The sequence below is a fragment of the Elephas maximus genome, chromosome 2 (assembly GCF_024166365.1).
Source record: "Elephas maximus indicus isolate mEleMax1 chromosome 2, mEleMax1 primary haplotype, whole genome shotgun sequence".
NCBI lineage: Eukaryota > Metazoa > Chordata > Mammalia > Proboscidea > Elephantidae > Elephas > Elephas maximus.
The window spans coordinates 83373589-83388074 of NC_064820.1; the positions used below are offsets into that span (position 1 = coordinate 83373589).

General features: G+C 43.9%; 1 protein-coding gene across 6 annotated transcripts in view; it reads right to left on the reverse strand.

Annotated features, from left to right (window-relative positions):
• LHFPL2 (LHFPL tetraspan subfamily member 2) overlaps positions 1-14486 on the reverse strand; it is a 196777-nt gene that overhangs the window by 20210 nt on the left and 162081 nt on the right. For all 6 annotated transcript variants that reach the window (XM_049866450.1, XM_049866466.1, XM_049866482.1 and 3 more), the window contains one exon: positions 5295-6002. In XM_049866450.1, the coding sequence (XP_049722407.1) occupies positions 5295-5724 (430 nt within the window). In that variant the 5' untranslated portion in view covers positions 5725-6002. The remainder of the gene's footprint in view (positions 1-5294; positions 6003-14486) is intronic.

The following is a 14486-nucleotide window of genomic DNA, read 5'->3' on the forward strand; positions in this document are numbered from 1 at the left end:
TAAGGTTATTTTTCACCCTGTGAAAAGCAGCAGTGAGGATGAAAGTCCTACAGAGTGATCCTGGTCTATTCATACACATTCACATTTATAATAAAAGCTATTCTAAAAGCAGCAGAGGCAAATCCCTCCACTTGTCTTCTCTCAGATTTTCTTTTATTCCTTTTCCGTCCTTCTCACCCTCAATCATCGTTCACTCCCAATAAATCTGAGCCTGCACACCCTGTGCCCTTAGCCACCACAGCAGAGAACAGCCCTGCTGACCACACCCTCCAGCCCAGCCCTACAGAGCTCTGCCCACAGCAATCCCTCTGCTCAGGCTGGTGGGGTGGCTCGCTGAGGCAGTCCTGCTGTTCTGAGACTGATGGAGACAGAGGGCTAGAGGGAGAGCCAACCAGACTTAAGGAAGCAAACAGGCGTATGAGGGAAAACTAGAAGACAGCAGGCAGCCAGGCCCTGCAGCTCTTGTGTTAGTCCAACCCTGGGGCAACCCCAGTGGAATAGACCAAGCCAGCACACGTGAGCCAAACCCTGAGCTCATTTCAATGGCTTCCGTCCTAAACCTGAGTCACCGGGGATTCCGTGGACTTCTAACAGAGCCCTACGTGCTTTTCCAAAAACAAACTGCTTGATGCTGTCATGGAAAACCTGGAACTTTGCATTCTATGGTTTTGCTATGGATTACATCCAGGTCACAACCTAAGGAAGATAGTTGGCAAAAACCACCCTGCTGGCTGATTACCCAGCTTTTGTAATGAATACCAGAGGGATATGAACCGAGTGTGTTTCTGGCTCTGTCAAGTCCTGGACAAGTTCTCACCCAGTGAAGACTAATCAGTCTGTGATTTATTTGCCAAGGGAGCCTAAGAAACCACCTGCAATCAAGATTCAACTGTTAGAAGCTGCCTACAGAAAGGAAAGGAATGGAGAGTGTGTCAGGGGCAGGGGAGAGGGAGGAAGAAGTTGTTTTCCTGTTAATTCGATTCCTATCATCTGCTTTTTAAAAAAATACCTGAGGACACCCATATTTACACTAAAGCCATGGGAGTGCTCTGCACCCTTCATCTTTGACACAAGCAGCCTAGTAAGGGGCCAGGGAGTGGCCCTAGACAACATAATCATGTTTGATTTTAATAGAACAAAGTCAATTCTGAAGGCCATAAAAGGCACCCCTACTCCTTAGACTACAACAATTCTAGGAAACATAAAATATATATGAAAACCTACCAAGAAAGCAGAAATACTTTAATAATAATCACATAGCTCCACCACCCACCCATCTGTCCCTTTGCTGTACTATGAAGCCTTGCATGTTGATGTGATGCTGGAAGCTATGCCACCAGTATTTCAAATGCCAATGGGGTCACCCATGGCAGGGCTTCCAGACTAAGACAGGCTAGGAAGAAAGGTTTAGCAATCTAATTCCAAAAATTAGCCAATGGAATCTCCATGGATCACAACAGAATATTGTCCGATACAGTGCTAGAAGATGAGCCCCACAGTTTGGAAGGCACTCAAAATACACAGTGGCCACAACAATGAACTTGAGCATACCAATGATTGTGAAGATGGTGCAAGATCGGGCAACATTTTGTTCTGTTGTACACAGGGCACCAAGAGTTGGAGTCAACTCTACAGCAAAAATCATATAGCTAAATTTATTGAATATTTACTATGTGCAAAGAACTATGCTTATTAAGCCTCTGTCATACATTATCTAATCCTCAAAGCAACCCTCAGGCATGTACTATTATCATATCCATTTTATAAGTGAGAAAACGGAGGCTTAGAGAAATGAAGTAAATTGGTCAACATTTCACAGCCACTTCAAGGTGGGGTCAGGGCTGACCTAGGACCAACTGAAGCTTGAACTCTAATTACTGACAGAAATGAGTGCTGGACACCAAGGGCATTTGTGTGCAAGTATTCTGGAGAGTCAACTGATGCTCAGCATTAGTTCTTGAAGGCAAATCCTGGCATCTGGTTAATTTAATAGTTAATAATCGTGTGTGTTTTAAGTAACTGTATTTTGAGGTTTCTACTAAGGTAGCAGATTCTTTCATACTCAACTTCTAAAAATATCAATTTTTTAATGATTTGTTATACTTTTTATAAACAGACAATGAGGGCTGTGTAAGTCTGTAGCCAGCTTATTCTTTAAAATTAGGTGTTACAAAGGAATTTGCTTATAATATCTTATAATCTCCCCCAGCAACATTTTACAAAAATGTCATTTTTGCCAAAAATGCGAATTGTGAGAACAAACAGTCAAGAGTGTGCTTCTAACAGATTCTTTTGTTTCTCTGGCAACAGCCTCCTTTCTCACCATTTGTTTCACTGTCTGATAGATCCAGGGTTGAAAGAGAATGGGGTATGGAGAAAGAAAAGACTGATCCTCACAGCTGCAGCCAGTCCTGGCTCAGCCTGGACTGACCAGATGCTAATACAGATTGGCAACAGAGAGAAAGCAAGTCAGCTGCTTCAGACACTGCTGTGACAGCTTTCTCAGAAGAGATTCAAGAATCATGGCTGCCATTTATATTGGCTTGAACTACCTGGTGTATAGCTCCGTTAGGGGAGGACAAGCCCACTGAACCTCCCTTTACAGATGTGTCCCCAGACACAAGGAAGTATGCTAATGGCTGACCTAACACTTAGGCCCTATTTCCCATGATTTCCTCTCAGAGGGGTGCTGTTGGGCTGAAGGAGAAAGGAAACCACTTCTTTCCAGTTTCTCAGTGGTCGGCCTTAAAGAGGTACTTTGATGATACAGGAACTTCTGTCTCCCTCCAAATGTAAAATTTTGAGTAATTTCAGAAATTTTGAGATGTTCTGTGTATGTATGAGGAGCTTAAGTAAAGGAATGGGAAGAAAGTAAAAATTTCTTTTAGAAAATGCAGACTTTTTCAAAAGACGGATAGCCAGCTGACTAGCCCCTCAGGTGTGTTGCTGCTCCCTTCTCCTCACCCCTTTTTCCCAGAGGCCTTACCATAGATAAAGGGAGAAAGTCAGGAATAACTCATTGGAACACGTGAATAACATCTAAGATATGTACTGATTTTTGTGCCAAAATGAACACTTACTGCCATTTATGTGAAATAAACAAGACCACCAAAGGATTTGTTGGACAAATCTGCATTCTTAGATCTTGAATTCACTGGACTAACACCTTCTTAAAAACTAGATGTAAATAAATCTCCAAGACTGATATAAATAAGTCTTTGCTTCTGACAGATCGGTCATGGTATTTTGGCCCCCAATGTCCCACCCCTTACTGTAAATGGCCAGTGCATTGCTCGAAGGCAGGTAGATCACCATTGTATTTCTCAGGATGAAATGCATCCCTCGAGATGACAAACCAGGGGTCTCACCTGCATACCAGCATACTGATAAAACCCATTATAAGGGCATGAAGTCATCGAGGATGTGTAAATATAGCACAGTGAGTGAAAACTAAGCAGAACTTTGCCTCTCTGGCCAGTTGGGACTCTTCAACAGGATTAGTAAATAGTGTGTGCTGACTTCTCCTTAGACACGTTTATTTTGACTTTTCAAAAGCCTTTGGTAACACTTCTCAGCTAACTTTTTAGGATATAGACATCTGTATATGCATTCACACCTGAAGCAGTGTGTGTGTAAGGAAAATAAAGTAGGGGCATTTATCTGACAAGCAAAAGAAGGACCCCATCCTATTTAACATTTCTGAGAGGTAAAATGCCAAACTGAATGGGATATACTTCAAAAGATTTCAGAAGTGAGTCAAAAAGGAGACAATGGGACAGAATCAAGAAATAAGATAAGGGCATGTTTTCCAATCTACCTATTTTTTCAGAAGAGGAAAACTGAGTTCCAGACAGTGGTGCATTTATTTCAAGTTAAATTTCTAGTTAGAAACAGAACTAAAAATTAGAATCCTGGCTCCCGATTTCTATAAATGTCTGTGATTGCCTGAGTCACTTACAGTATGGCTGATCCAAGCAGATAAAGAGATGAGGGTCGTGAGATTTGTCACTTTGGGCCAGGAGATTTAAGGACCCTCGTGCCTGACTGGAGTATATCCCCCGGGGCAAACAAATCAGGACCATGAACTGGGTCCTCTGTCATTTCTGTTGGCCTATTAACCCCATTGCCATGGGTCCCTCAGATGTGAGGAACAGAGAATTTTATCAACTGGGTGGAAAAATGGCATTTGATCTATTTATTTGGAAGCAGCCCTGCTGAGCTCAAGAATGTGCTCAAAGGCAAACCAGAGTTAATGCATTTGGGGTCCTTTGGTGGGGGGTTACAGTTGGATTGCTGTTTCTCCTGTTAGATTTCTGATTGATAAATATCTTGGCTATGGTTGTTTAAAATGTGAATACCTTTTTTCTGAAAGTTAAAGCAAGAGTCTATTCCTCTACTTCCTTGGTGATATCTTCAAACTCATCAATCCTCGGGGGTGTGTGTGTGTGTGTGTATGAGTGAATTTCTGTTGCCAAGAAGTCCTTTGAATCAAGATAGACTGATATCCCCTTGGTTCAGGACCTGACTTTCAAGCCCACAGGAGGAAGCTTAAGAAAGTGCTGGCAACAGTGGACGTGTTCCTGCAGCTAGTTGGGAGCCCTCCCTCTGGGATCGCTGTGAGGCGCTCAACACTTTTCTTTCCAATGATTTCTAACAAGCTCATTAGTGCGAATTATGCAGAAAGGGGGAAGAGTTAGCTTGCATTTTCTGATCTGAGTGCACAGAACATTCTACCAGGCTCCAAGAGACAATTTAAACCAGAACGTTATTAAACACAGAGCAGCTGAAACTGATTCTTCCCAACCCACCTCTCCCCCTCCTGCAGCGGGAGATGCAGGATGGAGCTGAGCATGGTGTGGTAGGACCAGGCTCACCAACTCTTAATGAACTCCCAGCACTTCCATCCTTTCTCAGCATTGAGCGCCTGCTACCGCTGGGATTCTCACACCATAATTCCTCAGAGTGGGATCCACTGACATGGAAAACATGCTTTTAATTTAAAGGGAAAAGCAAAAAAAAAGAGTGGTTACTCAAACCAAAACCAACAACTTTGAACACTAGGAAACAGCAGTGAAGAGGAACATGTGAGACCAGACAACAAGACACTGGCTTCCTGTTAGGTGAGAGAGACTGAAACAGGGACACTGAGGGAAGCACGCTCATGTTTCCTGGAACAGTACTTTAACAAAAGAAGCCTGATTACACAGCAGCCTGTCTCTAAAACCTGGCAGTAACTGCCTACCTGCAGGTATCCCCCTTGGCTCTCAGGCCCCTCCCTCTGCTCGCACACTCACCTGCAATCCCTTGCAATAGCCCGCAGACATTGAAGATACTTTTCTTCATGATACTCTGCACGCACATGGTGAAGACGGACACCAAGGCCACCGTGCAGAGAATGAAGATCCCCACAGCTAAGAAAATAGCAGTGGCCTGCCAGAAGCCACTGGCAATCTCGGCAAAGTTCTCGGCATAGGGCCCGCACACCGTCTCCCGCTGGATCGGCTGCGTCCCGGGGTTGCGGATGCAGCGGGCGTAGATGCCCAAGGTGGGATGATGGGGCTCCGAGACGCCTCTGGTCTGGTTGTCCGCCTTCGCATGGCTGTGAGTCTTGGCTTTTCCAATGAGCCAGTCTGCGCTCATGAAGGCAATGAGCTCTGCAAAAGCCACCACAATACTCAGGAGGGTCCAGAGCATCGAGCGACAGGTGACAATGACATGACACATATTGATGTTCAAGGCGGATGAAGAGTCAGGACTCCACGGGGTTAATCAAAGAGGAAAGCGGAGAACAAGAAAAGAGCACCGGGAGACTAAGTCCTCAGAGGAGGAAGTTGGCCCGCCGCCGGTCATTCACTCACTCGGCCCGAGGGCTTCTTGTTTTTTCTTCCTCTGGCAGCGCGGTCCCGGGCAGCGAGCCCCTCGGTCAGCATTCATACTGACACATGGCGCTTCCTCCAGCTCGCCCGGGGCTCCTGCGATCGCGGCCGCCCCACAGCGCTCACCTTTAGGAGAGAAAGGAGGAGGGCGGTTAGCAGAGCTCCCAGGCCCCGCCCCTGCAGCCCTGCCAAGAACAAACTTCGAGGTCTTAAACCCAAGTGTGAGTGTTCAACAGTCTGGGCCGTGGTCAGACTCACTGGGCTGTTCCAGCGGCTGGGAAACTCCCTGCCTCTGTGGACTTCCCTGGCCTCTTGCTCTCACACACCGTCCCTTCTCCCGACAGTGCAGCGACTCCAGTCCCGGGCAGAGCCCTCCTCTATCAAATCCTGGTCTCTAGCCAGCTTGCCTGCTGTTCGTTCCTGGGGTATTTGCTGCATTTCTTTGTTTCGGATGCCCCGTACCATACACTGCTAAGTCCATGTGGTCGTTAACCTTATCTTGAGGAACCATGACAGAAGGAAAGAGGCCAATGCCAGTTCCTGCACCCATCTCAGAGGCACCCTGCCAAACAGGGGGCACTGCCCTAAGCTGCTGTGCTCTTGGGACACAGCTCCTGCCCCATCATCTTTTATTAGAAAAAATCAAACAGCGTAGACATCCAGCTAGCTCTAGATATGACGGGGCTGAACTATGTTAAGGGACTGGCTACTTTCTTTTAAAGTTTGTGGTATTTTTCCTGTTTACTTAGTGCACCATAAGCTAAGTTCTGAGAAAGCTGCACCAAAAGCTTTTCCTTAGCAACATCCAACTTTTTATTACCTGGAAATTATTACTAGCAATAAACCAAACAGACACATAAGAGTATTTGCTTCATAGGGAAATGAAAATGCAAAGGGAAACAATTCCATGAAAAATAATAAAACAGTGTCGACAGCACTGGGTTTTTTGGACTCCCAACTATTTTTCATCTATTTCTCAAAGGTCATTCTTCCACTAGGAAGGGTTCATGACTTACTCACTTGGGGAAATTATTCAAAACTGAGGCATTAATGACCATTAACTAAGTATCATTACAACTCAGTCGACTTGTTGACAACAGAAACTTGTCTTGAAGAATGCGTCCCTTGAGTTGTCCCAATTCATCACCATGTCCCTCTGCCCCAGCTTCGATTCACCCCTGGTCTGGACCTCAACATGCCCATTGTTTCTGATTTCACAGAGGACTCATTCTGTTCCCGAGGACAAATGACTTCATTACCAGAGGACTTTGCTCTCACAGCTCAAACCTCTACCACAGGAGCCTGAACCCTGAAACAGAAGCCATCAGGGTTTGTTCGAGTCCCATTTCTGCTACTTCCCCAAGGATAGGAAGAACTGTGCAACTCACATTTGCCATACGGGTAACATGGCACTGGTCTGAATGACTAGATCTTATTAACCCAGGTCACCGTTAACTCCAAGTGAACTACAAAGTGCGCCTGGCATGTTGGGGGTGGGAGGGAAGGACAGAGTTATCTAAGGGAGAGAAGGAAGCCCATTGTCAAATTTTAACCTGCTTGTTTCAACACCATGCATCAGCTGTCAGCAGCTGCCTGGGATTAAGACATGACTCTACTCACCTCGTAAGACATGACCTATTTCAAAATCCTCACATCTAGCACACAAGATGCTATTTTGGGGGAACTAGCACAATGCTAGGACATAGGCAGGGTACGTGTGTGTTTAATAGGGCTGTGCTGAGCACTGTGTAAGGGAGAGGTGGTGTGGTTCAACATGAGAGTTTTGGAGTCCATCATGTTGGGGTTCCAAATCCAGCCATGTGGACATCTAACTTCTCTGAGCCTCAGCTTCCTCTCTACCACATGGGGATAGTTAGCATACTTACCTACAAGCTTATGGTTGTAAGGAATAAGCAAGAACCTGTTAAGGCACCTTTCACAGTGGCTGGCAGAGTAAGAGCTCAATGAGTGTCAACTCCTCTCCCTTGGAAGCTTTTCCTCAACATGGATGATATTGGCCAGACAACAATTTAGCCAACGGAAGTGGTCAGCACATAATAGAAACCTGGCCATTACACACAGAAAATGATTAAGCTCAGGCTATTCAAAGATAGATGAGGTCATTCATGTTTAAGCTTCCCTGGTGGGCTTCAAGGGCAGGGTCCTAGTGTTACTTTCTACTTCTCCACTGTCTAACCCAGCTGTCAAACTCAACTAGTGAAAGTAAATTAGCATTAGGTCAGAAGGCATATCCCCCTCCCACTCACTCATCCTCCCCTCCAACTACTGCCAATAGAAAAGGCTTTTGAAAAGTCACTAATACAAAAGCGCTTTGGAGAAGACTGTTTATAATGAAAGTGATCCTTATGAGTGAGAACAAGATAGTGAAGCCACAATGATCCACGGGAAGCCCTGAGAAGCTACACTTGCCCACGAGTCATACAGAAACACTTTGAACCTACGGGAGAGAGCCCTGCCCATTAGCAAAACACGAGGCTTCTACAAAAGTCTTCCAGTTTTGATTAGAAAACCAATTTTCTGTTATGCTCACTCAATCTATCTCAAATCCTGTCCTTCTGTTATTGGCATTTTTTTTTTTTAATTGTGGTAAGTATAAATATATACAGAAGCCCTGATGGCATAATGCTAACTGAAAAATCAGTGGTTCCAACCCACCAGCCGCTCCACTGGAGAAAGATGTGGCAGTCTGCTTCCCTAAGGATTTACAGCCTCGGAAACCCCATGGGGCACTTCTACTCTGTCCTTACAGGATCACTAGGAGTTGGAATCAACTCGATGGCAATGGATATATATATACATAACAAAACATTTGCAATTTCAACTTTTTTTACATGTACGATTCAGTGACATTAATAACATTCATCATGTTGTGCAACCATCACCACTATCCATTTCCAAGTTTTTCCATCAGCCCTAGTAAAAACTCAGTGTCCCTAAGCAATGATTCCTTCTTTCCTCCTCCTTCCTGCCAATAAACTTTGGTTTCTATGCAAAAAAAAACCCCAAACCCACTGCTGTGGAGTAAATTCCAACTCATGGCAATGCCTGGGTGGTGCAAACGATCTTAACATAAAGAAAACAAAAATCCTCACAACTGGACCAATAAGCAACATCACAATAAATGGAGAAAAGATTGAAATTGTCAAGGGCTTTTTTTGAACTTGGATCCACAATCAATACCCATGAAAGCAGCACTCAAGAAATCAAATGATGTATTATTGCATTGTACAAATCTGCAAAAGACCTCCTTAAAGTGTTAAAAAGCAAAGATGTCACTTTGAGGACTAAGCTGCACCTGTCGCAAACCATGGTATTTTCAATTGCCTTATATGCATGCAAAAGCTGGACAATGAGTAAGGAAGACCAAACAAGAAATGATGCTCTTGAATTATGGTGTTGGCAAAGAATATTGAATATACCATGGACTGCCAGTAGAATGAACAAATCTGTCTTGGAAGTACAGCCGGAGTGCTCCTTAGGAGCAAGGAGTGAGACTTGCTATGTAAATATGTCTCACTTACTTTGGACATGTTATCAGGAGGGACCAGTTCCTGGAGAAGGACATCAGGCCTGGTAAAGTGGCGGGTCACTGAAAAAGAGGAAGACCCTCAACGAGCTGGACTGACACACATGGAAGAAAGACATGGCAATCTGCTTCTGTAAAGATTATAGCCAAGAAAACCCTACGAAGCAGTTCTACTCTGTAATACATAGGGTCATTATGAGTTTGTTTCTATACATTTGCCTATTCTAGATATTTCATGTAAGTTCAACATGAGAGTTTTGGAGTCCATCAGGTTTGGGTTCCAAATCCAGCCATGTGGACATCTAACTTCTCTGAGCCTCAGCTTCCTCTCTACCACATGGGGATAGTTAGCATACTTACCTACAAGCTTATGGTTGTAAGGAATAAGCAAGAACCTGTTAAGGCACCTTTCACAGTGGCTGGCAGAGTAAGAGCTCAATGAGTGTCAACTCCTTTCCCTTGGAAGCTTTTCCTCAACATGGATGATACTGGCCAGACAACAATTTAGCCAATGGAAGTGGTCAGCACATAATAGAAACCTGGCCATTACACACAGAAAATGATTAAGCTCAGATCAGAGATAGATGAGGTCACTGATGTCTAAGCTTCCCTGGTGGGCTTCAATATTTGTCCATATAATATTTGTCCTTTTGTGACTGGCATTTCACTCAGCATGATGTTTTCAAGGTTTATCCATACTGTAACATGTATCAGGACTTTTTCATGGCAATTTTTTGATGTGAATATAAAATGCCTACATATTTTTGTCTTCTTTAAGAACCTTGGGACTCGGCTACAACCTCTCAGGTGACTTGTATCTTAATGAAAATGCCAAGTGCCCACTATCCTGGCCAGCATGCTCTGCCCAGTCAGCAGTGCAACTAGGTTGCAACGTCTTAAGATATAGGATGTGAAACTTCAGGAGGAGGAAGATGGGACACTCATACTTAGTCACTGTAGCTGAGACCTTACCAAAGGGCTAAATTTAAGGAAGGACTATTTAGGGACCCATGTGCTAGAATTCAGATAAGAGAGTTCCCTGTCCATTTGTGCTAAAATGATCCCCATCTACTGCCCCAAATTCGCATGTCCACACCAGAATGGCTTGAACGAGGCTTTTAGTCTTCTCTGTCTTGAATGGGGAGGTAAGATGCTTTGGTCTCCCCAACAAGCTCACTTATTGCTACTGAAAGAGGAACAGTCACTGTATGCAAGGCTGACCAACCAAACTAGGGGCTTCCCTTAGCTCCTTTTAAGCCCTCAGGTTTGCTGTGCAAGGAAAAATCCAGAAAAGCAGCAGGGGTTTTCTAGAGTGGTTTGTGGCCTGTAAAGTGTCACATTTTGGCCATGCACATGTACACAGGGACAGGCAGGAACCTGCTAAGACAACACCTGTATCAAGAGAGGAAATCGATCCTCATGAACTGCAGGATACCAGCAGAGCTCCTCAGTGTGAGCACTGGTTGCTATTAACCGTAATTCCTGCTTCCACGAAGCTCACTTAACAAAACCAGGCCTCTATGGCCATTCTGTGCAAAAGCCTTCTCCCATTCTTGGTGGGCCACTAAATATACTTCTCCTCTAGAACACATGATTATCAAATCCCTGATGATCAAGGATAATCTGGACAGCTTTCTGGCTTTTATAAAATGATGTTATGATTGTCACAAAGGTCCACAAAGCCTCCTAGCAAATAATTAAAAGGAAAAAAAGAACAAAGAAACTGGAATCCTGCAGAAAACTACAGTAATACTGCAGTCAGAATATAGAACAAGGAGGAGTTGATGGAGGTTGGTCAGCGGGAGTCATATATACTCTCCACAAAGCCCTCACTGTACATGGAGTGTGCCGAGCAGAGCTGAACTAGTGTTGGTAACTTAGGTCAGCAGGGCCCTATCTTTGGCCACTTCCTGCTGTCAAAACGAAGAAAGTGCACGTATGACTTGCACCACCCAGGGCCTGTTGGCTAGAAGATTAGAAACCCAGAGCAAAGTTCACATTTGCCAAGAAAGGTGGAGGGAAACTAAAAGGACTTCAAATCAAAGCTTCATCAGACAGCCCACGCTCCACCATTACAAGAGCAACAAACCCAAAGAATGAGGCCGTGACAATGACTTGCAGAACACTAGCTTGCTTACTCATCATGGATCTTTTTTTTAACTTTCTCATGAAACATTTCAAGAGATAACTTGAAAAGAACAATAAACACCCCAGTCATATACCCAACACCCAGATTCAACATGTTAACATCTTCCTCATTTGTTCCATCTTATCTATAATATGGGGCCCTGGTGGCGCAGTGGTTAAGCACTGGGCTGCTAACCAAAAGGTTGGCAGTTTGAACCCATCAGCTGCTCTGCAGGAGAATGATATGGCAGCCTGCTTCCAAAAAAGTTTACAGCCTTGGAAATCCTATGGGGCAGGTTCCACTCTGTCCTATGGTGTTGCTATGATTTGGAATCGACTTGACGGCAACGCGTTTGGTTATTTTGGTATCTATAGCATATATACTCACACCAACACTCACACAAACATTTCTTCCTGAATCATTTGAAAATTAGTTGCAGATGTCTTGACACTTCACCCCTAAATACATTAGCATACACCTCCTAAAAAAGACATTTGCCTATGTAACCACAATCAAATCAACATGCCCAAGAAAACTGACAATAATGCTCTTATTTATACCCAATGCCTACCCCCTTGTACCCAAAGCCTACTCCCTATTCAAATTTCCCCAGCCTCTCCATTTTTATAGCTATTATCGTTGGGCCACGATTTGGTCAAGGTTCACATAATGTATTTGATTATGTGTCTGTAGTTTCTTTTAGTCAAGAATAATCTTTCCACTCCTAACTTCACCTTCCCCCCATAGTTTTTTCATAACACTGACTTTTAGAAAGATACCAGGCCAGTCATCGTACAGTTATAAAACATTCTGGGTTTATCTATTTCCTCACGATGTCATTTAAACATGTTCCCTATCCTGTGTTTCATAGGAACTGCAGATTAAGTCTAAAGGCTAGTTTAGATTCAGCTTAAACAGTTTTGTCAAGAATCCCTCACAGGTGACGCTGTACCACATCCAACAGACTTGAGCATATCAACGGTACTAGACCTACAGCTCCAAATTATCTGTGGAGGCATCAAAAGAAATATATAATATGAGAAAAACAGACACATGCCCAGGATCTTCTCCAGTGCTAAAGCATCAGAATTATCAGGAGTTTGGTGGTCTGGGTGGTAGAAGGCTGGTCTGGGCAGGAATCTGTATCTTTTTAAAAAAGTACTTCAGGTAGATTCTGATGCCATGGCCGACATGCCCTGTTCTAAGATGTGCCACCCTGGAAGCTACAAAAGTCTTTACCAGAGGAACTTCTCAGAGATGTTTGCCATATTTCTTTGAAATAGAACCATGTTTTATATTTAATTTATGAAAACACAAAAAGATCTACAGACCTAGGGAAAGAGATACAGCCTTAAACAAATGCAGCCCTTTCTCAGAGATTTTACTTGAACCAAGAGATCACAGGTTATAGTGATGGAAAAAATTCTTGTGTGATCAAGAAGGCCATAATTTAACAGTGGCCCGGGCTCCATAACCCTAATCCTGTCTAAATTCAAAGCTCTCTCTTTCAAAAAGGACAACCCTGGGCTGCCTGAAACTTCTCTCTGACATGACTCTCTTCCCATCACGCCTTGCCCCTGGCCAATTTGGAGGGACATTACATATGGGACAAACCCGTCTGTCAGTTTGTCATACTGTGGTACTATGATGCTGGAAGCTATGTGACCAATATTTCCAATACCAGCAGGGTCACATAGTAGAGAGGTTTCAGTGGAACTTCCAGACTGAGACAAACTAGGAAGAAAGATCTGGTGATCTACTTCTAAAAATTAGCCAACGAAAACCCTATGGATTACAATAGAAGATCATCCAATATAGTGCTGAAAGATGCCCCCAGGCTGGAAGACACCCAAAATGCACCCTGGCTGCCAACAATGGACTTGAGCATATCGACAATTGTAAAGATGGTACAGGACCAGTAACATTTTGTTCTGTTGTACATAGGGTTGCCATGAGTTGGAGCAACTTGATGGCAACTAACAACAACAACAACTACTACTACATGTTGCGAGGCACTAGGCAATGCCACATTGGGAAAAGAGCATTGAACTTTGTTAGGCAGGATGGCAGAGTGCTTTAAGAGCTTTCTAAACAGATCTGGGATCAAACATCAGCTCTGCCACAAAATAAGTATGAGTCCTTGGTAGGTTATTTAACTTCTGCAAGCCTCAGTTTCCTCATCTGTAAAATAAGGACAATAGGATCTTTCTCACAAGGGTGCTGTGAGAATTAAAGGAGAAAGTTATCTAAAATAATCAGCATAGCATCTAACTCATACTGCTCAACATCTGTGAGCCATTATTAATCATTATCATATGGTTATATCAACAAATGTACCGTGTGCACTCAAAAAAATTAGCTCTTATTAATAATCAATTTACTATGTTGATCCATGTGGCCCAAACAATCAATGCACCTCCAAACAGATCGTTATTTTGCCCCCATGTCACTGGCAGTTTCTTGGCCAATCTCTATTTTCATTATTACCATCTGTCTGAAATATATACAAGTCTCATACAGGTTCGGCAACACAAACTTCATCCCAGTGTCTTCTGGAAGAATAAGAAGACTAACCAAAACCAGACCCGTTGCCGTTGGGTTGATTCCTACTCATAGCAACCCCACAGGACAGAGTAGAACTACCCCATAGGGTTTCCAAGGAACGGCTGGTGGATTTAAATCGCCTACCTTTTGGTTAGCAGCTGTAGCTCTTAACCACCGTGCCACCAGGGCCCCATAAGACGACTGGTGTTAGGTGCCGTTGAGTTGGTTTAGACTCATAGCGACCCTATGTACAACAGAAGGAAACACTGCCCAGTCCTGCACCATCCTCACAATTGTCGTTATGCTTAAGCCCATTGTTGCACCCACTGTGTCAATCCACTCACTGAGGGTCTTCCTATTTTTTGCTGACCCTCTACTTTTGGAGCCCTGG